This window comes from Oryctolagus cuniculus, chromosome 2 (assembly GCF_051225735.1).
Source record: "Oryctolagus cuniculus isolate XC-2025 breed Fujian yellow rabbit chromosome 2, ASM5122573v1, whole genome shotgun sequence".
NCBI lineage: Eukaryota > Metazoa > Chordata > Mammalia > Lagomorpha > Leporidae > Oryctolagus > Oryctolagus cuniculus.
Genome location: NC_142868.1, coordinates 137,995,460 through 138,022,043, shown reverse-complemented (window position 1 = coordinate 138,022,043; position 26,584 = coordinate 137,995,460). Strand labels below are relative to the sequence as shown.

General features: G+C 41.4%; 1 protein-coding gene across 4 annotated transcripts in view; it reads left to right on the top strand.

Moving 5' to 3' along the window:
- Positions 1-26,584, top strand: part of GMCL1 (germ cell-less 1, spermatogenesis associated) — a 54,188-nt gene that overhangs the window by 19,578 nt on the left and 8,026 nt on the right. For 2 of the 4 annotated variants that reach the window (XM_002709653.6, XM_089326337.1), the window contains 7 exons: positions 1,903-1,987; positions 4,286-4,376; positions 6,982-7,119; positions 9,830-9,899; positions 14,385-14,460; positions 20,913-21,058; positions 24,146-24,233. In XM_002709653.6, coding sequence (XP_002709699.1) covers positions 1,903-1,987; positions 4,286-4,376; positions 6,982-7,119; positions 9,830-9,899; positions 14,385-14,460; positions 20,913-21,058; positions 24,146-24,233 — 694 coding nt within the window. Of the gene's footprint in view, positions 1-1,547; positions 1,666-1,902; positions 1,988-4,285; positions 4,377-6,981; positions 7,120-9,829; positions 9,900-14,384; positions 14,461-20,912; positions 21,059-24,145; positions 24,234-26,584 lie in introns of all 4 variants that reach the window. The other 2 variants (XM_089326338.1, XM_089326336.1) reach the window with 2 other exon arrangements.

Genomic DNA, 26,584 nt, shown 5'->3' with positions numbered 1-26,584 from the left:
GAAGCAGAGGAGCTGGGATTTGAACCAGCACTCTGATATGGGGTGGGGACATCCCAAGTGGCAGCTTAACCTGCTGTGCCAAAGTACCAGCCCCTGTCTTAAACTTCTTGATAAGCCTGATGATACTAAATTTACAATTAGGTTGGCCTTCTGAGTTAAGTCCACTCCATTCATCCATTCATTCTTTCAGCAGATACTTCCTGAATGTCCGTTATGTATAATGATACTCTGCTAGGAGCTGTGACATATGCAGAGCTGATTATGTCATGATCTCTGTGGTCAAGAATCTTCTTTGTAGTAATGGGACTGAAGTATCTGTAATAGATCTGAGAAATTCAGGTTGGAATGAGGGTTTAAAAGTTAGGAAGTTTTATAGCCATTTTTAGGCTTTGTATTTCTATGACAGTGGTCCCACTGAAATAAGAGACAAATATCCCCAGAGTATGTGGCATTTTCATGGAAATGTACAAAACTAAAGACTAAACATCGCATAGCTTTCTGGGATGTAAACTTTACTGATTGGGGAGGGACTATCTTTCATTTTTTTTTTTTTTTTTTTAAGATTTATCTGTTTGAAAGAGTTAGAGAGAGACACAGAGAGAGAGAGGTCTTCATCTGTTGGGTCACCCCCTAGATGGCCATAATGGCCAGAGCTGAGCTGATCTGAAGGCAGGAGCCGGGAGCTTCTTCTGGGCCTCCCACGTAGGTGCAGGAACCCAAGGACTTGGACCATCCTTCACTACTTTCCCAGGTGCATTATCAGGGAGTTGGATCGGAAGTGGAGCAGTCAGGACTTGTTCATATGGGCTGGTGCTGCAGGCCAGGGCTTTAACCCGCTGTGCCACAGTGTTGACCGCCTTCTCTTAACAGCTGCTTTTCTTTAATAGCTTACTTTGGCAGAAAAGTTTGAAAAGCATTCATCACCTGCTTGTGTCAAGGCATAAACAGATTTTGGCAGTGTATTTGTTTGAACATTGTTAGAAATACTTTATTTCTCTTTTATAATTTCTTCTTGCAGTTTCTCAAAAGCAAGCTGAATCAATGTGGGATCATCTTTAAAACTCAGAAACCCTTTGGCCTTTTGTGATTTAAAGGAAGGAATAAAAAAGGGAAAAGCAAAACAGACAACTGGCAGTAACTCCATACTAAATTTGAACTAACACACATTTATTGATCTTTTTCTTGAGAGTAATAAAACCACTTTTTTGACTAAGCAAGTCTCTTTTGCCTGGAAGTTAAAGATTACTTTGAGGCTTTAGTTGTTCTATGAATGTTGATAAGTATTTTTTGTTTGTTTTTACATAGAAGTGGGGGTAGTATAAGGCAAAAGAAAACTGCCACTCTTGGGACATTGCTTTAACTTGATCAGGCGGATCAAAGCTCTTTGTTTCCATATCTCTTTGAGCAAAGACCTTTCACAGCCCACTCTGAATTAAAAGTCTAAGGGTAGGCATTTGGCCTGGTGGTTAAGACGCCCATCCTTGTCTCCCTATTGGAGTGACTGGGTTCAGTACTGGTTTTCTGACTCCAGCTCTGTGCCATTGCAGATGGTAGAAAGCAGCAATCATGGCTCATGAGTGGGGTTCCTGCCACCCACATAGGAGACCTGGCTTCAACCCCTGGCCCAGTCCTACCCATTGCGGGAGTTTGGGGAGTGAACTGGTGGTAGGCAACTCTTTCTCTTTGTCTTTCTCTGTCTCTCAAACAAATACTTAAAAGTAAAAGTATTGTTGTATACAAATAAGCTGTTTTCTAAGATTCTTTGCCTTGGGCAAAATAAAATGCTGTAGTTTTTTTAAATTCAACTTTTTTTTGATAAAGACTTAAAAATGGTAAGTTCTGTTAGGATCCTTCAACCTGTGCATGAAAGTAAGCTCACTGCCTTTGCTTTATCCTTCGCAGTATAAATGTCATGAAACAGCTCATTGGTTCATCTAACTTATTTGTGATGCAAGTGGAGATGGATGTATACACAGCTCTTAAAAAGGTATTGGTATAATATAATGTATACAGGGTATCATCTGAGCAGTGCTTATCATAGTGAAAAGTTGGAACCAGCTAGTGTCCAGTGAAGTGATAGATATACTAAAGAAAAGAAAATACAAATGCACCTTGATTTACAAGGTTATATCCCAAGAAAACTGTAAGTTGATAATACTGTTCAGTCAAAAATGCATTTTAATACACCTAACCTACCACAAGCCATAGCTTAGACTAGCATCCCTTAAATGTGCTCAGAACACTTACATTAGCATACATTGAGCAACATCATCTAATGTAAAGCCTATTTTATAATAATATGTTGAAATCGCCTGTAATGTATTGCATACTGTTCTGAAAGTGAAGAATGGGATGGCTTTACAGTTTAACTTAAAAAGTTGTGTATTGAGCCATTATAACTTGATAACCATTTGCTAAAATGTTAAAAAAAAAAAAAAAGTCCTGCCGGCGCCGCAGCTTACTAGGCTAATCCTCCGCATGGGGCCGGTACTCCAGGTTCTAGTCCTGGTTGGGGTGCCGGATTCTGTCCCGGCTGCTGCTCCTCTTCCAGTCCAGCTCTCTGCTGTGGCCCAGGAAGGCAGTGGAGGATGGCCCATGTGGTTGGGCCCTGCACCCGTATGGGAGACCAGGAGGAAGCACCTGGCTCCTGGCTTTGGATTGGTGTAGTGGCCATTTGGAGGGTGAACTAATGAAAGGAAGACCTTTCTCTCTGTCTCTCTCTCTCACTAACTCTGCCTGTCCAAAAAAAGAAGTCCTTTTATTTAGGGATATGTGGGTGATTTCACCTTCGTATTGTACTTTTCTACCTTGAGAATGTTTCTTTTTTTTTTTTTTTCCAAAGAATTTTTTTCCACAATTAACATGTTAATATTTACATAATCAGAAATTTTTTATGTAGAAGTTATTGTCTTAGCAGTTTTAATGTTCTGTGTATTTTCAGTTTAACCTGATTAAAGTTAAATTATTTCATGATGAAATTTTCACACATGCATTTTCTAGAAAATGCTGGAATTATTTTAAAAATTAATTTTAAATTATTTTTATGTAGAAGTTATTGTCTTAAAGTCTTAATGTTCTGTATATTTTCAAAGTTTAACCTGATTAAAGTTAAAAAAATTATTTCATGATGAAATTTTCACACATGCATTTTCTAGAAAACACTGAAATTATTTTAAAGGCCTGTTTGTACTTTCAGCATGTTTTGCCTCTTTTGAAAGATTTCAACCTTTTTTTTAAAGATTTATTTATTGGGGCTGGTGCTGTGGCACAGCAGGTTCAAGACCGGTTGAAGACCCGGCTGTTCCACTGTTAATTATTTCATAGATATTCTCAGTAGCAATCATTCTTTTTCCAATGGTTATTATTTTTATAATTTCACAGGGTATTTATTAAAACTAAGCTAATCAGTGAGTAGGATTAATTAGTATAAAATTACTCAGTAATAAATATATTGTTTTACTTTTTTTTTTTTTTTTTTTTGACAGGCAGAGTGGACAGTGAGAGAGAGAGACAGAGAGAAAGGTCTTCCTTTGCCATTGGTTCATCCTCCAATGGCCGCCGCGGCCGGCGCGCTGCAGTCGGCGCACCGTGCTGATCTGATGGCAGGAGCCAGGTACTTCTCCTGGTCTCCCATGGGGTGCAGGGCCCAAGCACTTGGGCCATCCTCCACTGCACTCCCGGGCCATAGCAGAGAGCTGGCCTGGAAGAGGGGCAACCGGGACAGAATCCGGCAACCCAACCAGGACTAGAACCCGGTGTGCCGGCGCTGCAAGGCAGAGGATTAGCCTAGTGAGCCACGGCGCCGGCCTTGTTTTACCTTTTTTTTTAAAAAAAGATTTATTTATTTGAAAGAGTTACAGAGAGAGGTAGAGACAGAGAGAGAGGTCTTCCATCCGCTGGTTCACTCCCCAGATGGCCACAACGGTTGGAGCTTTGCTGATCCAAAGCCAGGAGCTTCTTCCAGGTCTCCCACGTGGGTGCAGAGGCCCAAGGACTTGGGCCATCTCCACTGCTTTGCCAGACCATAGCAGAGAGCTAGATCGAAGTGGAGCAGTTGGGGCTCGAACCGGCGACCATATGGGATGCCAGCATTGCAGGCGATGGCCTCACCCACCACGCTACTGCGCTGGCCCCCCAGCTTACTTCTTAACATACACATCTGGTTTCTATCACTGGACTGTGATTAGTGCCATGGTGAATTTAAAGCTTAAGTTGGGAAGCAGGTTGAAAATGTAATCATAGAATAATAAGTCATATAATTTTACTTTTTTTTTTTTTAACCTAGTGGATGTTCCTTCAACTTGTGCCTTCATGGAATGGATCTCTAAAACAACTTTTGACAGAAACAGATGTCTGGTTTTCTAAGCGAAAAAAAGGTGCCCTGAAATTTTTATTGAGAATCTGTCTTTATTGTTTTAATGGAATTTTATTAAAATTATGGTTGGCTTATTTATAGGTTTAATTTTAGAGCTGGAGAGGAATGTGGCAATTGTCTAATTCAGCCCCTTGTTTACAATGAGAAAATTAAGGATAGATAAGAAAAATGCGTTACCTAGGATTATCTGAATCACTACTCATTGAACCGAAACCATACTCTGATTGCTAAAAACTGTTTTTCCCATTTTGTCATCAACAAATTTGGTGACTACATTTATTCTTTGCTTAACCATGTTGACTTTCCCCTAATAAACTATGGCTTGTTTATCAGGCCACAATTCTTAGCATGGGGGCCCATGGACACGCTTCTGTGTCACTACCCCACGTGTAGAACAGAATTTTACATGTATTTGTGTGCTGCATGCATTTTTGAAGACAGAGCATTCTTATTTTTTTATCATGTTCTCAGTGGAAATCCATCTAAAATTGGTTAAGTGGCTGGGCATCTAGCCTAGTGGTTGGCTCACTTGTGTTGCCCATTAGTGGCTGCCCTTGGCTCCTGAGTCAAGCTTCCTGCTAATGCAGATCCTGGGAAGAAGCTGGGATGGTTCAGGTGTTTGGGTTCTTGCCACCTACGTGGAAAACCTGAATTGAGTTCCAGGTTTCTGTTGGTATAGGCCTCTAGTCAGTGAGAGCCATTTGGAGAGTGAGCCAGCAAATAGGAGCTCTTCGTTTGTCTCATTAAAAAAAAATAAAATAAAAAAAATAAACCCACAGAGGGTCTTTGTAGAAAGAGTCACTATGAGGTAAATATTAACATAACCTCCTGCTCATTTGTGCCCCAGCTAGATCAGCCACAGCAATCCATCAAAAGAGAAATTGGTCTTTAGCCTAAGTGGCAGGAACAAATTAGGAAGCTGTGGTGCACTTCTTATTTCCCCAGTTTGGAGTCTATCCCAGTCTCTGAGTGTAAAAGCACACGGTTTAGGATAACTTCTCGGGAGACATCTATTGAATAAAGCACAATATATCTAATGCTCTTATTTTTCTGTGAGAACTTCATGGGGTTGTGGGGTCGTTTCAAACAGTATAAACATTATCAACAGTATGCAAATTCAGGAAATAGAGAAAAACTGCTTGTAGTCTCCTTGCTCATTATATTTTGGTATATTTCTAAAAGTTTCCTATATTTGACTTTTCAGATATATATGGATCAAGAAAAAAAGAAGTAATAGAAACTTTTCTACACAGTTTTAAAGATTACTGTTGAATTTGGCTGATGTAATTAGTATGGCCACATGTTAGCCAGCAAGATTTGAAACATATTTTTTTTTGGAATTCCATGAATTCTTAGACAAAAATGAGCCAATTTGTTCTACAGCCTTGAATAAAAGCTTTTATGGATAACTACCAGATTTCTATGAGACAATCTAGAATTTGATTTTAAATTTGCTCATGTGACAGAAAACTGCAGGAATATAATGCCAGTGTGAAATTGGCACATTAAATTCAACCTGTGAACTAGAACTAGTATTATTATTTTTAAAAATGGCAAGAGATGTAAGTCCACAGCCGGAGAAAAGTTAACTATTAATTTTTTAATTGACTTTGCTGCTTTCTTGTTTGCTTTTTGCTTGACTGCAGGCAGGCACCAGATGTATGAGATAAAAATTTTAAAAATTCATTTCCTTAACTTGTCTGTCTTTTCCCAATTTTCAAGAAAAAATTATTTTATTGGGGAACCCTTCTCTAGAACAGAAAACCTGTTTTCCAGGTGAAGCCTGGTATGAACCATATTGGGCTGTAATGGCAACACTTACCCTTTTCTTCCTTGTCCTTAGTAACAACAAGACTGGGTATACTCCTGTGAGTAGACCTCGGACCAGGCTTACATGTGAATTTCTGTTTGATAGCAGTAACTAGGGGCATTTCCTGCCCATTCTTGCGAACACATTGGTGTGTAATTGAGGACACTAGGAAAAACCTTAATTCCTTCTTAAAAGATGAACATTATTCAAATATTTCATAAACTTGAATCATTTAAATAACTGATGTTACCCATGTGTTACAAAGCTGTGGCTACAATGTCCTTATTTTGTATTTTAATGGAGAATTAATATGTTAACCAGTACTTATCACGTGTAGCGAAAGAATCAGAAGAAAACTGAATGTTCTGTGTCCTGTGATCTTGTGAAGACCATTGAGTGAGGCTTTGGGGCTCTAGAGTTCCTCTGAGTAGTCAGTCCTTGGGAAAGGAGATTCTAGAGAGAGAGCATAATTCTAGTACTTAGCTCAGGTTCCTTCTCCATTTTGCTGTACTATAAGCTCTCAACACCAGAAGGGTTATGCATAGCTGAATTCCCAGCCCATGAGTCTAATTAGGACCAAAATTAATTTCCTGTGGCTTTTTTCTAAATCTGAGTTTTTATCCACACACTTGAGGTCTATACAGTTCTTGAAAACTTTGAAGTGATCTTATGCTTATTCTAAAGGAGTGTGTGTGTGCGTGTGTGTCTCCCCGTCCATAAAAACCATTTAGGAGTAAAATGAAGTAATAGCCTTAAAAAGAATGGCTATTTAATTTAAACTTTCTTTTTTTAATAGATTTTGAAGGTATGACCTTCCTTGAAACTGAGCAAGGAAAACCATTTGTGTCAGTATTCAAGCATTTAAGGTTACAATATATTATTAGTGATCTGGCTTCTGCGAAAATTATTGAACAAGATTCCCTAGTACCTTCAGGTAAGAGAACATGATGAATTTATGGTTTTAAGTAACACTTTTCCAATGATAACTTTCATATATCATAGAAAATAATGATGGGGCAAGCGTTGAGTACAGTGATTAAGATGCTCTTTGGGCCGGCGCCGCGGCTCACTAGGCTAATCCTCCGCCTTGCGGCGCCGGCACACCGGGTTCTAGTCCCGGTTGGGGTGCCGGATTCTGTCCCGGTTGCCCCTCTTCCAGGCCAGCTCTCTGCTGTGGCCAGGGAGTACAGTGGAGGATGGTCCAAGTGCTTGGGCCCTGCACCCACCTGGGAGACCAGGAGAAACAGCTGGCTCCTGCCTTCGGATCGGCACGGTGCGCCGGCTGATGGCAGCCATTGGAGGGTGAACCAACAGCAAAGGAAGACCTTTCTCTCTGTCTCTCTCAACTGTCCACTCTGCCTCTTTAATATAATTTCTTTTTTTTTTTATGAAAGGAAAATGTTCAGTTTAGAATGATTTAAATTTACAACTTTTAGTTTTAATAGTTATTTAAATCTAACATTGCACAATTTTTTTGTTTATTGTTTAAGTTGTTATTTACTTGAATGGCAGAGAGAGACAGGTCTTCCATTCACTGGTTCACTTCCCAAATGCCCTTAACAGCCAGGGCTGAACCAAGCCAAAACAAGAAACCCGAAACTTGATCCTGGGGTCTCATGGGTGGTAAGGACCCAAGCACTCCAGCCATCCATCACTTGCCACCTCCCAGAATGTGCATTAGTCAGAAGCAGAGCAAGGACTCCCCGCACCGCCCCGGGCACTCTGATTTGGGTTGCAGGTTTCCTACCTGGCATCTTAACCACGCCCTAGTGCCTGCCCTGAATGTACATGCTTCATCTGCCAATTTAGAAATGGCTTGTTTCCCCGAAAATAAATTCATTGGATTTTTTTGTTTTTAAGATTTTATTTATTTGAGAGGTAGAGTTACAGACACTGAGAGGAAGAGACAGAGAAAGGTCTTCCGTATGCTGATTCATTCCCCAAACGGCTGGAACTGCACCAATGCAGAGCCAGGAGCCAGGAACATCCTCCCTGTCTTCCCCCACGTGGGTGCAGGAGCCCAAGGACCTGGGCCATCCTCCACTGCTTTCCCAGGCCATAGCAGAGAACTAGATGGTAAGAGGAGCAGCCAGGACTAGAACCAGCACACATTTGGGATGCCAGTACCACAGGCAGAGAATTAACCTATTGCTTCATAGCACCAGCCCTGGTTCATTGTTATTTTTAGAAAATTCAATAAAAGAAAAATCTGTTCAATTTTCTGGGAGAATTTTATAAGAACTATATTGTAAAAAATAATGTTAAGGTATGATTCTCACAAATGAAAATTAATATGAGCTGTGAAAAGGAAACAATTAAATGTAAGAATATGTTTTTAAAGATTTATAGAGTTGCAGAGAGACAGAGAGGTCTTCTATCTGCTGGTACACTCCCTAGTTAGCTGCAATGGCCAGAGCTGAGCAAAGCCGGAAGCCAGGAGCTTCTTCTGGATCTCCCACGTGGGTGCAGGGGCCCAAACACTGGGCCATCTTCCACTGCTTTCCCAGGCCATAGCAGAGAGCTGGTTCGGAAGTGGAGCAGCCAGGAATCAAACTGGTACATGTATAGGATGCCAGCACTGCAGGTGGTGGCTTTACCAGCTATGCCACAGTGCTGACCCCAAGAATATACTTTTAACTAAGGATTTTTTTAAATATTTATTCATTTATTTCAAAGGCAGAAATAGAAAGAATAAAGAGAAGGGACAGGGAGATCCTCCATCTGTTGGCTCTCTCCTCAAATGGCCACAATGGCTGGGGGTTGGCCAAGCAGAAGCCAGGAGCCAGGAACCTCTTCCTGATCTCCCACACAGAGGCAGGGGCCCAAGCACTTCAGCCATCTTCCACTACTCCCCACACGTACTAGCAGGGAGCAGGATTGGAAATGGAGCAGCTGGGTCTGGAACCAGCACTCATATGGAATGCAAGCACTGCAGGCAGAAGCTTAGCTTAGCCTTCTAGGCCACAGTGCTGGCCCCCAAATAAAGATATAAATTCTAATTTAAATATATGTAATCTAAGTAGATTTGCCTGAGGCAAACCTATATCATCTTTACCACTTTAAAGATCATTGAACCATACTGTTATAGCATGTTTGTAAACTTATAAGTAAACTACCAGGGTTTTTTTGTTTTTGTTTTTGTTTTTTAAGATTTCTTTCTTTACTTGGAAGGCAAAGTTACAGAGAGGCAGAGAAAGAGAGAAAGGGGGTAGGGGGAGAGGTCCTTCATCTGCTGGTTCACTTCCAAGAGAAAGAGGTCTTCCATTCTGCTGGTTCACTCCCCAGATGGCCGCAATGGCCAGAGCTGCGCTGATTCGAAGCCAGGAGCTTCTTCCGGATCTCCCATGTGAGTGCAGGGGCCTAAGACGTGGGCCATCTTCTGCTGCTTTCCTAGGCCATAGCAGAGAGCTGGATGGGAAGTGGAGTGGCCGGGACTCGAATCAGCGCCCATATGGGATGCATGCACTGCAGGCAGCAGCTTTACTCACTCTGCCACAGTGCCGGCCCCTAAGCTATCAGTTTTTTTTGGTTGCTATTTTACATTTGAGTTTAGGAGTGGTAGCAGTTTTATCAGCTGCTTAGAATGTGTAAGTCCTTTATGTTTTTCCATCTTAATTATCAATTAATAAACATTTACATTTTAGAATGGCTGTCTTGTGTATATAAACAACAGTGGCTTGCCATGCTCCGTGCAGAACAAGACAGTGAAGTGGGGTAAGTATATTACATCATATCATTGTTTATTAAGAGAAAAACTTTTGATAGGAATTTTTAATGTATTAATTATAGTGAAAAATCAGTAATTATATCAAAAAACAGCTATTAAAATAGAGAAAAAAGTCATAATCAATTTTATTATATTTTTATAACATCAATTTTACAAATATTTTTCTGGTTAATCAGATAGTATAACAATGTTTGAATTGTCAATTGCTATATTTAAAAAATTCAATAATTTGTATACTTTTTATACCTTGTATTATAATTTTATTTCAACATATGGAATATTACTGACAGCAATACTTTCATAAAGTATATTTCATATTTTTAGGTAAAGTCAGTTTTCTTTGTATTATATTGTCAAATTGATTAATATAATAATAGATAGGTTTTGAAGATCTTTGAGACTAAAATAAATTAAAATCATTTGATTACAGATGCCTTCCTCAAAATCATATGACCCCTACAAAATATTTGCACGCTTTGTTCATTTTAAGGGAAGCAAATACATCTATTCTTTCAACATATTAGTGATTTCTAGTTCACAAAAGTACTTTCACACATTGATCCTTACAATAGCTTCTTTAAAAAAAGATTTATTTATGTATGTATATATGTATGTATGTATGTATGTATTTGATAGAGTTACAGAGAGGGAGAGACAAATCTATGTTCAATTGGTTCACTCGCCAAATGTCTGCAAAGTCCAGGACTGGGCCAGGCTAGTTTCCCACATGGGTGGCAGGGGTCCAAACACTTGGGCCATCCTTTGCTGCTTTTACCAGCCATTAGCATGGAGCTGGATTGAAAGTGGAGCAGCTGAGACACGAACAAGCGCCCATGTGGGATGCTGGTGTCGCAGACAGAGGCCTTATCTGCTATACCAAAACGTCTGACCCTATGGTGCTTTTTTTTTTTTTTTTTGAAGATTTATTTATTTATTTGAAAGTCTGAAAGACTTACACAGAGAGAGAAAGGGAGGCAGAGAGAGAGAGAGAGGTCTTCTGTCTGCTGGTTCACTCCCCAGTTGGCCACAATGGCCAGAGGTGTACCCCTCCGAAGCCAGGAGCCTTCTCCAGGACTCCCATGTGGGTGAAGGGGCCCAAGGACTTGGGCCATCATCTACTGCTTTCCCAGGCCATAGCAGAGAGCTGGATTGGAAGTGGAGCAGCCAGGACTTAAACCAGCACCCATGTGGGATGCCGGCACTGCAGTTAGCGGCTTTACCTGCTATGCCACTGTGCCAGCCCCTGCTCCACTTCCGATCCAGCTCTCTGCTATGGCCTGGGAAAGCAGTATAGAAGATGGCGCAAGTCCTTGGGCCCCTGCATCCACGAGACCCAGAAGAATCTCCTGGCTCCTGGTTTCAGATCGGCACAGCTCTGGTCTTTGCAGCCATTTGGGGAGTAAATAAAAGATGGAAGACTCACACTCTCTTACTCCCTCTCTCTGCCGCTGCCTCTGCCTCTCTGTAACTCTGCCTTTCAAATAAATAAATCTTAAATCTTATTTATTTAAAAGGCAGAGTTACAGAGAGAGGTAGAGACAGAGAGAGAGAGGTCTTGCATCCGCTGGTTCACTCCCCAGATGGCCGCAACAGCCGGAGCTGCGCCAATCCGAAGCCGGGAGCCAGGAGCTTCTTCCAGGTCTCCCATGCTGGTGCAGGGGCCCAAGGACTTGGGCCATCTTCTACTGCTTTCCCAGGCCACAGCAGAGAGCTGGATCGGAAGAAGAGCAGCCAGGACTCAAACCAGCGCCCATATGGGAAGCCGGCGTTTCAGGCCAGGGCGTTAACCCACTGCACCACAGTGCCAGCCCCTAAATAAATCATTAAAAAAAAAAAAAAAAAAAAAAAAACCAAAAAAAACCTAATCTGTGAGTTTTTGGGAAAGGCCTTCAAAGTTTAATTTTTTTTGCCCCATATCCTTTTAGACACCAAAGAATTTCCTAAAAAAAGCTAGTTAAAAATGTATACCTAAATAGTGAGTGTATGAAAGTTAATAAATTCATGATTTTGATGTTAATAGAGTTCTTAGTTTCTATTTCACTTTAGCCCATCTCTTTTCCAAATATATTTAAAGTATACTTACCCAGATCAAATTGTTGAAATAGAAATAATAAATTAAAAAAAAAATAAGAATTATTAGTGGAGTTCAGATTTAAAGTATTTTGTAATATATGAAGTAATTTATAACTCTTCCTAATTCTTTTGCATTTTCAGTTTGTTTTTAAAAGATTTAATTGAAAAAGTTAGAGAGGCAAAGAGAGGTCTTCCTCCGCTGGTTCACTCCCCAAATGTCCACGATGGCCAGAGTGGGACTGAGCGGAATCCAGGAGCCAGGAGCTTCTTCCGGATCTCCCATGTGCAGGGGCCCAAGGGCTTAGGCCATCTTCTGCTGCTTTCCTAGGCCACAGCAGAGAGCTGGATCGGAAGTGGAGCAACCAGAACTCGAACCAGTTCCCATATGAGATGCTGGCGCTGCGAGCGGTGGCTTTATCCACTATGCTACAGCGCCAGCCCCTGGATATTCAGTTTTTAAGTTTCAGATATTTTTTATTTTTCAAGATGTTTCTTATCTCTGTCCTTATTGAGGTTAATATAGACCTTCACCTAAAAGACTAGAATTATTGTCTTGTTTTCCTGCCCTCAGAACTATATGATTCTGTTGCCACTGGTCAGTGTTCTATTCCAGAAACTGAACATGTGCTCACTGCTACAGGGCTGCTAAAGGGAGGAAGACAGGGTATTCCCTGAAGACTGGATTATGATCTAGTGAAGTTCCCTCCAGGGTTCTCCTTGTCATTGCAAGAGGGTTCCCTTTCTGGCCGGCGCCGCAGCTCAATAGCCTAATCCTCCGCCTAGCGGCGCCGACACACCAGGTTCTAGTCCCAGTCGGGGCGCCGGATTCTGTCCTGGTTGCACTTCTTCCAGGCCAGCTCTCTGCTATGGTCCAGGAGTGCAGTGGAGGATGGCCCAAGTGCTTGGGCCCTGCACCCCATGGGAGACCAGGAGAAACACCTGGCTCCTGGCTTCGGATCAGCGTGGTACGCCGGCTGCAGCATGCTGGCCGCAGCGGCCATTGGAAGGTGAACCAACGGCAAAGGAAAACTTTTCTCTCTGTCTCTCTCTGTCTCACTGTCCACTCTGCCTGTCAAAAAATGAATAAATAAATAAATAAATAAAAATTTAAAAAAAAAGAGGGTTCCCTTTCTCAAACAGAAGAATGATTGTGTCCCTTCCTTGCTTAAATATCCAGGGACATTTGCTCACAGTTAAAGGATTATCACTATTCATGATTATTGAAGCTAGATAGAAAAGTTGGCTCTTTATACTGTTGACTCCAATATATTTGTAATTTTTCATAATAAAAGTTTAACAGAACAAATATCTGGCAACTTCTGTTACCTACAGGAAAAGCTGGAACGTTTTCAACATGGCCTGTGGGGATCTTCAGTAGTCTGTCCTTAAATGCCTTTTGCTTCATCTCCTCTCATATTTGTCTTGTGTTCAGCTGTACAAAATTCTTCATGCATTTCAAATTCACATTATTCACCAGTCCTAGTTTATCTCCTGTTCCTTCTGTGTGGAATACTCTTCACCCTACCCAGAATTCACCACCCATCTCCACTTCAGCAAACTCTTACTCAGTTGCAAATAACACTTAACCCTATGATGCTACCCAATCGCATACCAGGCAGTACTTTAGTGCCTGCACATCACAGCTCTTTCCTTAGGTTTTTAGTCATTACTGTGTCTAGTTCCCTACTAGACAGAGCTATTGGCTGTCAAGGACTTGTTTTGTGAGTTTTATACACATTGATTTGCCATTATTTTATTACGTCTTCAGCTTCTAGGCACTTCATGTTGTAAATTAATGAATAGATGAATGAATGTTACTTTTATCTTCTAGGATTACCAAGAAAATAATAATGTCATTAATTATTACGAGTTGATATAACACTGTTTCTCTTAGTTGATTAAGGTTTTTAAAGTAAGGAACCAAGTAGACTAATAAAAGTCTACAGTTGTTTTCTGTTAAATATTGATTTTGTAGAATCAGGCTACATGAAAAATGATTTGCATGTGAAACTAGCAATATCAAACAGTAGGTGATACCAAGTCACATCTTACAGAAATGAAAGATGTTAATGACTCTTACATAGTAGACTTGTAAGTATTGTATTTTCAAGATAAACAGAATTTCTCATTTCTTTCTACCCCTTCTCTAGTTTGGCTGAGCCCTAAGGAAAGTTATCTAGAAGTCAGGGCAATAATTAAAACATTACAGATTTTAAATCATTTTTATTTAATAAAGGTAATGGTATAAATTAGTCAATAACAATGTTATTTTCATCTACACCAAAAAATCTATTTTTAAATCTAGTATGAAGATTTTCTGTTCTTTTTAACTCACAGTTCTTTCTCAATTATTAGTGCCCTGTTTTCTTTGCTAGTTCATATCTTCTGTACACTTTTAGGCCTCAAGAAATCAATAAAGAAGAACTAGAGGGAAACAGCATGAGATGTGGTAGAAAGCTTACAAAAGATGGTGAAGTAAGTATGGACTGTGGCTGTTAATATGTGAGTTGTTGCAGGAGTATTGTCAATGCACAGTGCACTTGAAGAAACCATCATACCTATAATGCCTCATTAGAGTTCATTTGATATTATGTGTGTATAGCACGATCCCCTGGGTAGGGAATTGGTCACCAACATGCATGCAGTTGTAGTGGATTACTTGGCCTAATATGAGACCGTTGGACTTAAATTTTGTGTCCAGATAAGAGATATGAAAAGAGGATCCTTCAAGGAATCCAGAAATTAAGGTAAAGAAGTTATGTGGGAGCTGTTCCATAGTCTTTAAAAGAGATTCTCTTTTATACTCTCCCTAAATCAGACATTTCAAACTTTTTGATGCTACCCATATTAAGAATTACTTTTTTTGTTAGTACTCAATATAAACATATATAAGTGGAAGAAAAATATTCAAAATAATTCTGCTGTGTCCAAAAAGCCTACTTTTTTTTTTTTTTTTAGATCTATTTATTTTGTTTGAAAATCAGAGTTACACAGGGAGAGAAGGAGAGGCAGAGAGAGAGGTCTTCCATCCACTGGTTCACTCCCCAACTGGCTGCAGTGGCCAGAGCTGTGCAATCCGAAGCCAGGAGTTCTTCCGAATCTCCCATGCGTGTGCAGGGGCCCAAGGATTTGGGCCATCCTCTACTGCTTTCCCAGGCCACAACAGAGCTGGATGGGAAGTGAAGCAGCTGAGACCCAAACCAGAGCCCATATGCGATGCCGGCACTGCAGGTAGCGGCTTTACCTGCTACGCCACAGAGCCAGCCCCCCAAAAGGCCTACTTTGGATTTCATTTTTTAAAAGTTGATTATGGGGGCCGGCGCCACAGCTCAATAGGCTAATCCTCCGCCTGCGGCGCCGGCACACCGGGTTCTAGTCCCAGTTAGGGCACCAGATTCTGTCCCGGTTGCCCCTCTTCCAGGCCAGCTCTCTGCTGTGGCCCGAGAATGCAGTGGAGGATGGCCCAAGTGCTTGGGCCCCACACCCCATGGGAGACCAGGATAAGTACCTGGCTCCTGCCGGATCAGCGTGGCAGCCATTGGAGGGTGAACCGACGGCAAAAAGGAAGACCTTTCTCTCTGTCTCTCTCTCACTATCCACTCTGCCTGTAAAAAAAAAAAAAAAAAAAAAAAAAAAAAAGTTGATTATGGGGGCCAGTGCTGTGGCGCAGTGGGTTAACGCCCTGGCCTAAAACACTGGCATCCCTTGTGGGTGCTGGTTCGAGACCAAGCTGCTCCTCTTCTGATCCAGCTCTCTGCTATGGCCTGGGAAAGCAGTAGAAGATGGCCCAAGTCCTTGGGCCCCTGCACCAGCATGGGAGACCTGGAAGAAGCTCCTGCTCCCGGCTTCGGATTGGCGCAGCTCCGGCTGTTGCAGCCAATTGGGGATTGAACCATCGGATAGAAGACCTCTCTCTCTCTCTCTGCCTCTCCTCTCTGTGTAACTCTGACTTACAAATAAATAAGTCTTTAAAAAAAAAAAAAAGTTGATTATGACCCATTAAATTGATTTTGCAACCCATTAATGGGACATGAAGTACTTTTTTTAGATATTCTACCATAACATTGTAATTTTTATTAAAAACTTTTTTCAGCTTACTTTAAAAATGCGTTACTTTTCTCCCAGATTTTCCCTCGTTTTACTTTTAATTTTTAAAAGTTAATTATTTTATATTTGTATTCATAACCGTAGTTAAGTGTTCAGATTATGAAAGAGGAAACATCTTTGTTTTCTGTTCCTATTGCTGCTTCCAGATCTTGTTCCTCTTTTAAAACTTCTTCTCGGGCCGGCGCCACGGCTCACTAGGCTAATCCTCCGCCTTGCAGTGCCAGCACACCAGGTTCTAGTCCCGGTCAGGGCGCCGGATTCTGTCCCGGTTGCCCCTCTTCCAGGCCAACTCTCTGCTATGGCCCGGGAGTGCAGGAGGATGTCCCAAGTACTTGGGCCCTGCACTCCATGGGAGACCAGGATAAGTACCTGGCTCCTGCCATTGGATCAGCGCGGTGCGCCGGCCGCAGTGGCCATTGGAGGGTGAACCAACGGCAAAGGAAGACCTTTCTCTCTGTCTTTCTCTCTCACTGTCCACTCTGCCTGTCAAAAAAAAAAAAAAAAAAAACTTCTTCTCTACCACCAGTCATGGACATCATGCACTGAGCTCATTATCATTACTCATTCTGATCAGCAGGCCTGGTGGCTTTAGTGTGTCTGCTCCTTGACCTACTTTCTCCCCATGACCTTGTGTTCCCTCTGCCTCAGGCACCCATTCCCCAGGGCTGGGACAGGCCAAAGCCAGGAGCCAGAAGTTTTCTTCCTGGTCTCCCATGTGGATGCAGGGGCCCAAGCACTTGGGCCATCCTCTACTGCTTTCCCAGACACATTAGCAGGCAGCTGCATCTGAAGTAGAGCAGCCAGAAATTGAACTGGAGCCCATATGGGATGCTGGCATTGCAAGTATCAGCTTAACCCAGTGTGCCACAACTCTGGCCCCAGAAACCCCAATTTTAATTAAATCTCAATTCTTATTAAATATCTTACTCTAGACAGTTGAATGTGACTGAAGATAAAACACCATATCCCAGTGGGATTTACTTAAATGTTCTAACCGTAAATTTCAAGCACGTCTTCAGTGCTGCATGGTGATCCTCCTGTGTTTCTCTAGTGAGTATATCCATATACTGTCTGAGGTAACATACGCCTTCGCAAAAGGACAGCACTACTGCCCTATTCTTATCAATTGGTGTGGTTTTTATTGCATATCCTCCTACCAACTGTTTTCCAGTCTACCTGCATCTGTAGCAGTGTGCTATGGGGTTGCTCATATTTGTATAAATGGATTCTCTGTTTCTGTCCTGGTCTATCCCCTCCCCTTGTATTGGATCCCATTCATTCTCACTATTCAGAAGCTTTGCCCCTGCATTTATCATCTCCCTCTTGCATCATCAGTTTTTTCTCTTCTATTAGAGCATTTTAATTTAGCCTATAACATACTACAGTATCACCCATCTTAACGTATAACTTGGCCCCATGTTCCCCTCTTAAGTAACTACCACTCCATTTCCTCACACACCTTTAGGTAAAAATCATAAAATGTTGCCTATATTTGTTAGCTATATTTCCTTTCTTCTAATGCCGTCTCGAAACCACTCCAACTCATTTGCTGAAATTACCGTACCAGTGTCACCAGTGACCCCCACGTTGCCAAACTAAGTAGTCAGTTTTCAGTCTTCTGAAAGTGCCTGGAAATATTGACATGATTATTTACTCCTTGTTGAAAGATTTTTTTCCCGCTTGAACTCAGGATAGCATACTCTGCTGGTTTTCCTCCTATTTCATTGACTGCCCCTTTTCTTTTAATTAATTAACATTTTATTTAAAAAGCAGACAGAAAGAGGGACAGATAGAGATCTATTTACTGCCTGAAAAAGCTAGGTTTAGGCCAGGCCAAAGCCAGGAGCCAGGAACTCATTCCAAGTCTCCCATGTGGGTGGCAGAGACCAAATACTTGAATCATCATCTACCTCTCAGAGTGCACATAGTAGGAAGCTAGAATCAGGAGCAAAGGTGGGACTTACTTGAACCCAGGTACCCCCATAAGGAATACAGGTAGCCCAAATGGTATCTTTTTAAAAAAATTTTTTTAAAGATTTATTTATTTGAAAGGCAGAGTTACAGAGAGGCAGGGAGAGGGAGAGGGAGGTCTTCCATCCCTGGTTCACTCCCCAAATGGCCGCAGCTAGATCATAAGTTAAGCAGCCGGAATTTGAACTGGCATTATATGGGATGCTGGCACTGCAGGCATCAGCTTTACACATTATACCACAGCGCTGGCCCTCCAGATGGTATCTTAATTGCTGTGTCAGTTGCCTGGCAGCTCCTTCTGTCTTTGCTAGCTTCTTTTCCTCTTAGTCAACAACTGTTGTGTGACTTGATACTTAGTACATTTTTTTTTATAATCAATGAAGATAGTATTTCAAATGTTACCGACTGAATTGTTAACAAAACATGTATGTAAATATATAGCTCATTTACATAGTCCAAATCATATAAGGGGAAGCAAAAAATAAAGGTGCATCACAGAGAAAAAGATTCTGAAGAATACATAGTTCCTCTTTCATACAGCATTACTTCATTATGTGAATTCAATACCTGTTGATGTATTTCCAGTAGTGTTTCTCTACATACATTTTCACAGTGCTTTCTCTCTATAATTCTGCTTTTTGTTGAAGTTTGCCTTATAAGAAAGGTTTTTATAGTTCCACTACATTCACAGGATTTTCCCTCTATGTGGGTTCTCTGATACATTGTTAAAATGATTTATGTTAAAAAGATTTCTGACAATGCATGTTCTTATCTCTAAGTCCTTTGATGTGAAGAATGAATTATGGTAAAAAACATTTTTATACTCATTATACAGGCTGTTATTTTTTCTTTGTATGAGTTTCTAATATCTCTTGAAGAATATAACTTCTGGTAAAAATGTTTTGTTTTGTTTTGTTTTTTCACTTTCCCCTATCTGTGCTCTCTCATGACTTCACAGCGCATCTACACACTGATGACTCCCAACCTGAATGTGTGTAGCCAGCTACTCTGTTGGCATCTTTCTTGGATACCTAATAGCATCTTAAATGTAACAATCCCTGGAACAGCTCTTTTCATCCCTAACCCTCCTTTTTGCCAAGTGTTCTCCAACACATAGATGGCCTCTTTTTTTTTTTTTTTTTTTTTTTTTTTTTGATGGGCAGAGTGGACAGTGAGAGAGAGAGACAGAGAGAGAAAGGTCTTCCCTTGCCGTTGGTTCACCCTCCAATGGCCGCCGCTGCAGCCGGCGCACCGTGCTGATCCGATGGCAGGAGCCAGGATCCAGGTGCTTTTTCCTGGTCTCCCATGGGGTGCAGGGCCCAAGCACCTGGGCCATCCTCCACTGCACTCCCTGGCCATAGCAGAGAGCTGGCCTGGAAGAGGGGCAACCGGGACAGAATCCGGCGCCCCGACCGGGACTAGAACCCGGTGTGCCGGCGCCGCAAGGTGGAGGATTAGCCTATTGAGCCACGGCGCCGGCTCGATGGCCTCTCTTTTGATCCATTGCAAATACTCCAAACTGGTTTCATTTTGGATTCTTTTTTTATACCACTCTTGGTGTGCATAAGAACTTTCTCAAGGATCTACTCCTAAAATTCTTAGTGTGTATACTACTTCACACCTCTCTCACCTGGGCTATTGTAATAGCCTCATAACTGCTGTCTGTGTTTTATTTCCATTCTATTTTCCACACAACAGCTAAAGTGATCTTTTTAAAATGCAAGTAAATTAAGTCACTTCCTTTCCTGAAGTCCTCCTCCCTGCCTACCACACTTAGAAGGCATCCACCTAGACTCGTCCCTACCTTTTCTGGCTCCTGGCCATCTCTATGGACTCTTCTCTAGCTTCTATACCTGTCAGTCACTGCCGAAGCTACAGAGCCCTTCTTACTTTTCCTCAGATAAGCCAAGGTTACATCTCTGATGCTTTGTACTTCCTGTTCTCTCTGCCTAAGATGCTTTTTCCCTAGACAGCTTCCTGATCTGCTCCTTCAGTTGACACACATCCTTACTTACCTAGTATCTCCTCCGAGAGGAGAGACTTTTCCTGAGCACTTGTCTAAACCAACAGGCTTCCCTCCTCTACCCTGTCACTGTCTCCTGACATTCCTGTTGTTCCCTTCATCCCATGGGTATTAATCATCTCTTCTACCACACAGACTTATACATATATTAGAATATAAATTCTACTGGGGTAGAAACTTGATTTACCACTCTCCTCACTGTCTAGAACATTGCCTGGCATGTGAATATAAATATATATATGTGCTCAAAAAATACCACTTAAACCTTGAATTGCTGATGTAATTCGGGGGATCAGCCACACACTTGAAGCCCTCATTTCCCTAAGTTATATCACCACGTTATGTAATACTCTCTCAGTAACTGTAGGCTGAGGGAATAAACAAGCATGTGAGCCTTATGATAATATTTAAAATAACCCAGTTGTGTGTCTGTTGGTTAATTACTTAAGGTATTTAATTAGAGTATTTTTAAAGCAGGGTAGGTTTTAATGGTGGTTCTTGTTCTATCTAGACTCCTGGTGTCCTACACTATACCTTCTTAGAATTGCTGTGACAAGGTTATTATTTGTGATAGGATTGCAGTGTGTGGGAGAGATCTGGAGAGAGATCACAAAGAGGCAATACTAGGAAAGTAGCTGATGATCATGAGGACTGCTTTTCTTGCCGGAATATGTAGTGATAAGCCTTAAAGGAAAGGAACTGGCAAAAAGCAGAGAACCCAGGAGAGAAACAGGTAGAATGAATGGGGAAAAAAAGACTCTATACTTTTTATTTTTGAATTGCTAATATGATAAACTGAAATAAGTCTCTCCTTTCTATTTCCTAGTACTGCTGGCGGTGGACAGGTTTTAACTTCGGCTTTGACTTACTTGTGACATACACCAATCGATACATCATTTTCAAACGCAATACACTGAACCAGCCGTGTAGTGGATCTGTCAGTCTGCAGCCTCGAAGGAGCATAGCATTTAGGTAGGATGAGATTTCCCCCACCCCACTCCTCGCTCCCAGGAAATATAAGAAAACAAAACTGATAATTTACACCAACAGTAGTGAAACTTTGCTAAGATATGATTTATATGAAAATGTTAGGGACTGGTAAGTTTCCATTCCTCTAAGATGTATTAATAATAAAAATCATAACTGGTATGTCAGGGAGAATGAATAGACTAGAATATGATTGATATGTGGGCTTGAAGTGGTCAACTCATTATTCCTAACAAATAAAATGTCCAAACTAGAACAGGGCAAGGCGTTTTTCTAGGAATACATGTCTGGTACTATCCTTAACTTTCTATAGGATTGGATATGTCCAACTTTGCCTAATAGTTGGGCTGGCAATCTTTTCTGGAGAGGATGTTATAGGCTGACAGATTCAAAGTAGTTGACTAAACAGATCATTTACAAGTCACACAGTTTTATTTGTGCTACACCGTATACAAAAATCAATTCAAAATGTATAAAGGATTAAGTATAAGAGCTAAAACCGTGAAATACCCAGAGAAAAATGTAGAAGAAAAGGTTTATAACATTTGATTTGTCAATGATTTGTTTGATACGATACCAAAAGCACAGGCAACAAAAGGAAAAACAGAGAAATTGGACTTTACCAAAATTGAAAACTCTAGTCATCAAAGTCACACTGTCAGCAGTGAAAAGGCAAACAAACCATGGAATGGAAGAAAATGTTTATAAACTATATATATGTTAAGGAGTTAATATCTAGAATAATAGAGAACTCTTAAAACTCCACAACTTAAAAAAATGATTGAAAATGGACAAAGGACTTACATAAACATATCCCCATATATAAATAGCTAATAAGTACATGAAAAGCTGCTTAATGTCACTAAGCATTAGGGAAATGAAAACAAAAACCACAATAAGATACAACTTCACACGTACTAGAACAGCAGTTACTAAGAACAAAATTAAAAAAGGGTTGGTGAGGATGTGAAGTAATTAGAACCTTGTGCACTGCTGGACTGCTGGTGGTATGCTAAATGGGATAGCCACTGTAGAAGATGGTAAGGGTATTTTAAAGATTTATTTATATTACTTGAAAGTCACAGTTACACAGAGAGGAGAGGCAGATAGAAAGAGAGGTCTTCCATCTGCTGGTTCACTCCCCAGGTGGCCGCAATGGCCAGAGCTGTGCTGATCCGGAGGCAGGAGTTTGCTCCAGGTCTCCCACGCGGATGCAGGGGCCCAAGGACTTGGGCCATCTTCCACTGCTTTCCCAGGCTACAGCAGAGAGCTAGATCAGAAGTGGAGCAGCTGGGTTTCGAACCAGCACCTATATGGGATGCCGGCACTGCAGGGGCAGCTTTACCCAGGTACAGTGCCGGCCCCGGGTATTTACTGGACAAAAATGAGGCCTGCTATTACCTATGATCCAGCAGTTCCTCTTCTGAGTATACACCCAAAAGAAATGAAAGCGGGGCTTGTATTTACAACTGCCTTATTCACAGTATCCAGAAGCTAGAAGCAACTTATATCCATTGACAGATGAATGGATAAATAAATACATAAAACCACAACATCATTCAGTCTTTAAAAAAGGAAATTTTGACACAGGCCAAGTGGATGAACCTTAAAGACATTATACTGAGTGAAATAAGCCAGTCACAGAAGGACAGTTATTGGATGATCCCATTCATGTGAAGTACCTCAAGCAGACAAATTCATAGTGACAGAAATTAGACTGGTGGTTTCCAGGGGCTAGGGAAAGGAGAGTTGATATTTAACAAATTGTTTATTAGGGAAAGATGAAAATGCTCTAGAGATAAGGGATGGTGATTGTTGTAGAACAATATGAATTTATTTGACGTTTTAGAACTGTGTACTTAAAAATGGTTAGGGGCCCACAGTTGGCCTAATGATTAAGAAACCTGTGTCCCATTTCAGAGTGCCTGGGTTCAATTCCCAGCTGTGACTTCTGACTCTAGGTTCCTGCTAATGTATACCCTGGGAGGCAGCAGGGATGGCTCAAGTAGTTGGGTCTCTGTCACTCACATAAAGACCTGGATTGAGTTCCTGGTTCCTGGCTTCCATCCAGCACAGACCCTGTAATTGTGGACATTTGGATTGTGAACCCATGGATGGGAGGTGCCTCTCTCTCTCTGTCAGCCTCTCAGTTTTTTTTTTTTTTTTTTAAGATATATTTATTTATTTGAAAGTCAGAGTTACACAGAGAGAGAAGGAGGGGCAGAGAGAGAGGTCTTCCATCTGCTGGTTCACTCCTCAATTGGCCGCAACAGTTGGAACTGCACCAATCCGAAGCCAGGAGGCAGGAGCTTCTTCCTGGTCTCCCACACAAGTGCAGGGACCCAAGGACCTGGGCCATTTTATGCTTTCCCAGGCCATAACAGAGCTGGATTGGAAGTGGAGCAGCCAGGACCTGAACCGGAGCCCATATGAGATGCCGGCACTGCAGGTGGCAGCTTTACCTGCTACACCACAGCACCAGCCCCTCAAATTTTTTAAACAATGATTACATGGTCAATTTTATGTACATTTTACCATTATAAAAAAGTCAAACTATTTTTATATCTCAGTTAAATATAATAGTACAGAGGCTGGCACTGTGGCAGAGGGGGTAGGGCTGCTGGCTGCAGTACTGGCATCCCATATGGGCGCTGGTTCAACTCCTGGCTGCTCCACTTTTGATCCAGCTCTCTGCTATGTCCTGGGAAAGCAGTGAAGATGGTCCAAGTCCTTGGGCCCCTGCAGTTGCATGGGAAGACCGGGAGGAAGCACCTGGCTTCAGATCGGCACAGTTCTGGCCGTTGTGGCCAATTGGGGAGTAAACCAGCAAATAGAAGACCTCTCTGTCTGCCTCTCCTTCTCTCTGTAACTCTGACTTTCAAATAAATAAATAAATCTTTAAAAAATAAATAAACATAATAGCACAAGCATGTAAAACTGAATGGAATCAGTTTATAATTTGAAAAGACTAGCAAAGAATATAGAAAAGAATAAATTTTAAAGTGAGGAGAGGACTTTTTAAAATCCAAATGTGGTTTAAAAGTGTGTTTATTTTTTATTTTTAAATCCTAGATTACGTTTGGCTTCTTTTGACAGTAGTGGGAAACTAATATGTAGTAGAACAACTGGCTATCAAATACTTACACTTGAAAAGGATCAGGTATGTTTGATTACTGTTGTGTCATTATACTACTTGTCTTTTGAATACTCTTAAATTCTCAAGTGAAGATACTTGATTTGTAAGATTTTTGGATATAAAGATTAAACCACTGTGTTTACTTACTTACCCCATTCCACTAGAAACATAACTGGGGGAAGAAATAGAAAGTTTGATTTAGCCGGCGCCGTGGCTCACTAGGCTAATCCTCCGCCTAGTGGCGCCAGCACACCAGGTTCTAGTCCCGGTTGGGGCGCCGGATTCTGTCCCGGTTGCCCCTCTTCCAGGCCAGCTCTCTGCTGTGGCCAGGGAGTGCAGTGGAGGATGGCCCAGGTGCTTGGGCCCTGCACCCCATGGGAGACCAGGAAAAAGCACCTGGCTCCTGGCTCCTGCCATCGGATCAGCGCGGTGCGCCGGCCGCAGCGCGGCGGCCATTGAAGGGTGAACCAATGGCAAAGGAAGAACTTTCTCTCTGTCTCTCTCTCTCACTGTCCACTCTGCCTGTCAAAAAAAAAAAAAAAAAAAAAAAAAAAAGTTTGATTTGAGGGGCATGGAAAAGCTGATAATAAGGAAATTATTATTTATCCTGGATATCATTTTTAAAAAGTTAGGTTTTAAGTACTTGATACACTGTGTACCTAAGTGCATTTATTTATATATGAACAACAGACATCTTGTCTATTGTGCGTGAATATTAAGAGAACCTTATTCTTTAGCACATTAGATTTGTACAATAATAAACATGTTCTCAAGATTACCTCTAAAGCCATTTTTTTCTTTATACATCAAATACATATAGAAGTTTCAAAATGTTGAGAAAGTAAGCCATTTTCAAACAGTAAAATGAGAGCTATTAAAATACTGAAGTTTTCTTTTAAAATTCACCACCACTCCAGAGGTCATACTATTTTAATAAAGGATTCAGAACTTACATAGTTCAAATAAGTTGTGAGAAGTTACCAGTTTTCTTCAGACTGAAGAGACTTCACATATCTTTAGCATTGCAAGGAGCTTTAGTGGGGATAGTTGCTGTTGTCTTTCTGCCCGATGTGAGAACTCCATTAGCACCATTCTCAGTCCTCCAGCCATTGCTGGAGCTCCGCTGACAGATGACCATCTCATGTGGTGGTAGTATGTGAGAATGTCCACTTCAAGGCAGATGGATAATGAAAAAGTCCAAATATGACTCCACTGCTATTCTCTGTTGGTTTTACCTGCTTGGAGTTGAATGGGCAATAACCATCTTTACCTTCTACCAAAACCTCATTAAAAATATACATTGTCAGGGCTCAAAGCAGCTAGAGATTTAAAAGCACAAGGGCAAGATAATTCTGTTCCATTTGTTCACTCAGCAAGTATTTGAGTCCCTACGATGTTTTAGGTGTTTTGCTAGGGGCAGAGGAAATAGAGGCAGACTGGTGTTAATATAGCCTTAGTACAGAATAAACCTAAAGCCATGTGCAGCATTGAGGGAGAAGTCTGTAACCCGTACTGTGGGGTCGGGGGAGGAGAAGGGAAGACATCTCAGGAAAAGCTTTCTCAGAAAACTTGAAGAATGAATGGATATCCAAATCCAGCCACCAGTGATAGGGTGGAGGCAGGGAGCACGTGGATCACTCAAGGAGCTGAAAGACAGTTGCAAGAGTTTTCAGCACAATTAAAGCCAGGACAGTGGGTGTCTGTGGATGGAGTTGAGGAGGATTTTAGTTGGGTGATTGTATGTGAGTGTTTTACATGGATGTTACAGGTTTTAGATGATCACAGGTTATAGATGTTTGCTGTACTAGAAAAATAGAAAACGTAGGGGCCAGCATTCTGGCACAGGGGGCTAAAGCCCTGCCCTGCAGTGCTGACATCCCATATGGGCTTGGTTCGAGTCTTGGCTTCTCCACTTCTGATCCAGCTCCCTGCTAATAGCCTGGGAAAGCAGTAGAAAATGGCCCAAGTGCTTGGGCTCCTGCACCCAAGTGGGATACTAGACCAGGGTGACTAAAAGTTAGCTGTGTTTGGGTATTAGTCCTCTCTGAGTAGTGCCATCATCTGCTTAACACGATCAACCTAGGTGATGGCTTCACTTGATTTTGTTCATTAGTTGTTTTTTTTTTTTTTTTTTTTCTTTTTTCAATACCACTTTCCCTCTTGGGGGTAGAGGATGGAGAATGTTTGGGTCACGTTTATATTGCCTACCTTCTTTTTTTTTTTTTTTTTTTTTTTTTCTTTTTTGACAGGCAGAGTGGACAGTGAGAGAGAGAGAAAGGTCTTCCTTTGCCGTTGGTTCACTCTCCAATGGCCGCTGTGGCCGGCGCACCGCGCTGATCTGATGGCAGGAGCCAGGTACTTATCCTGGTCTCCCA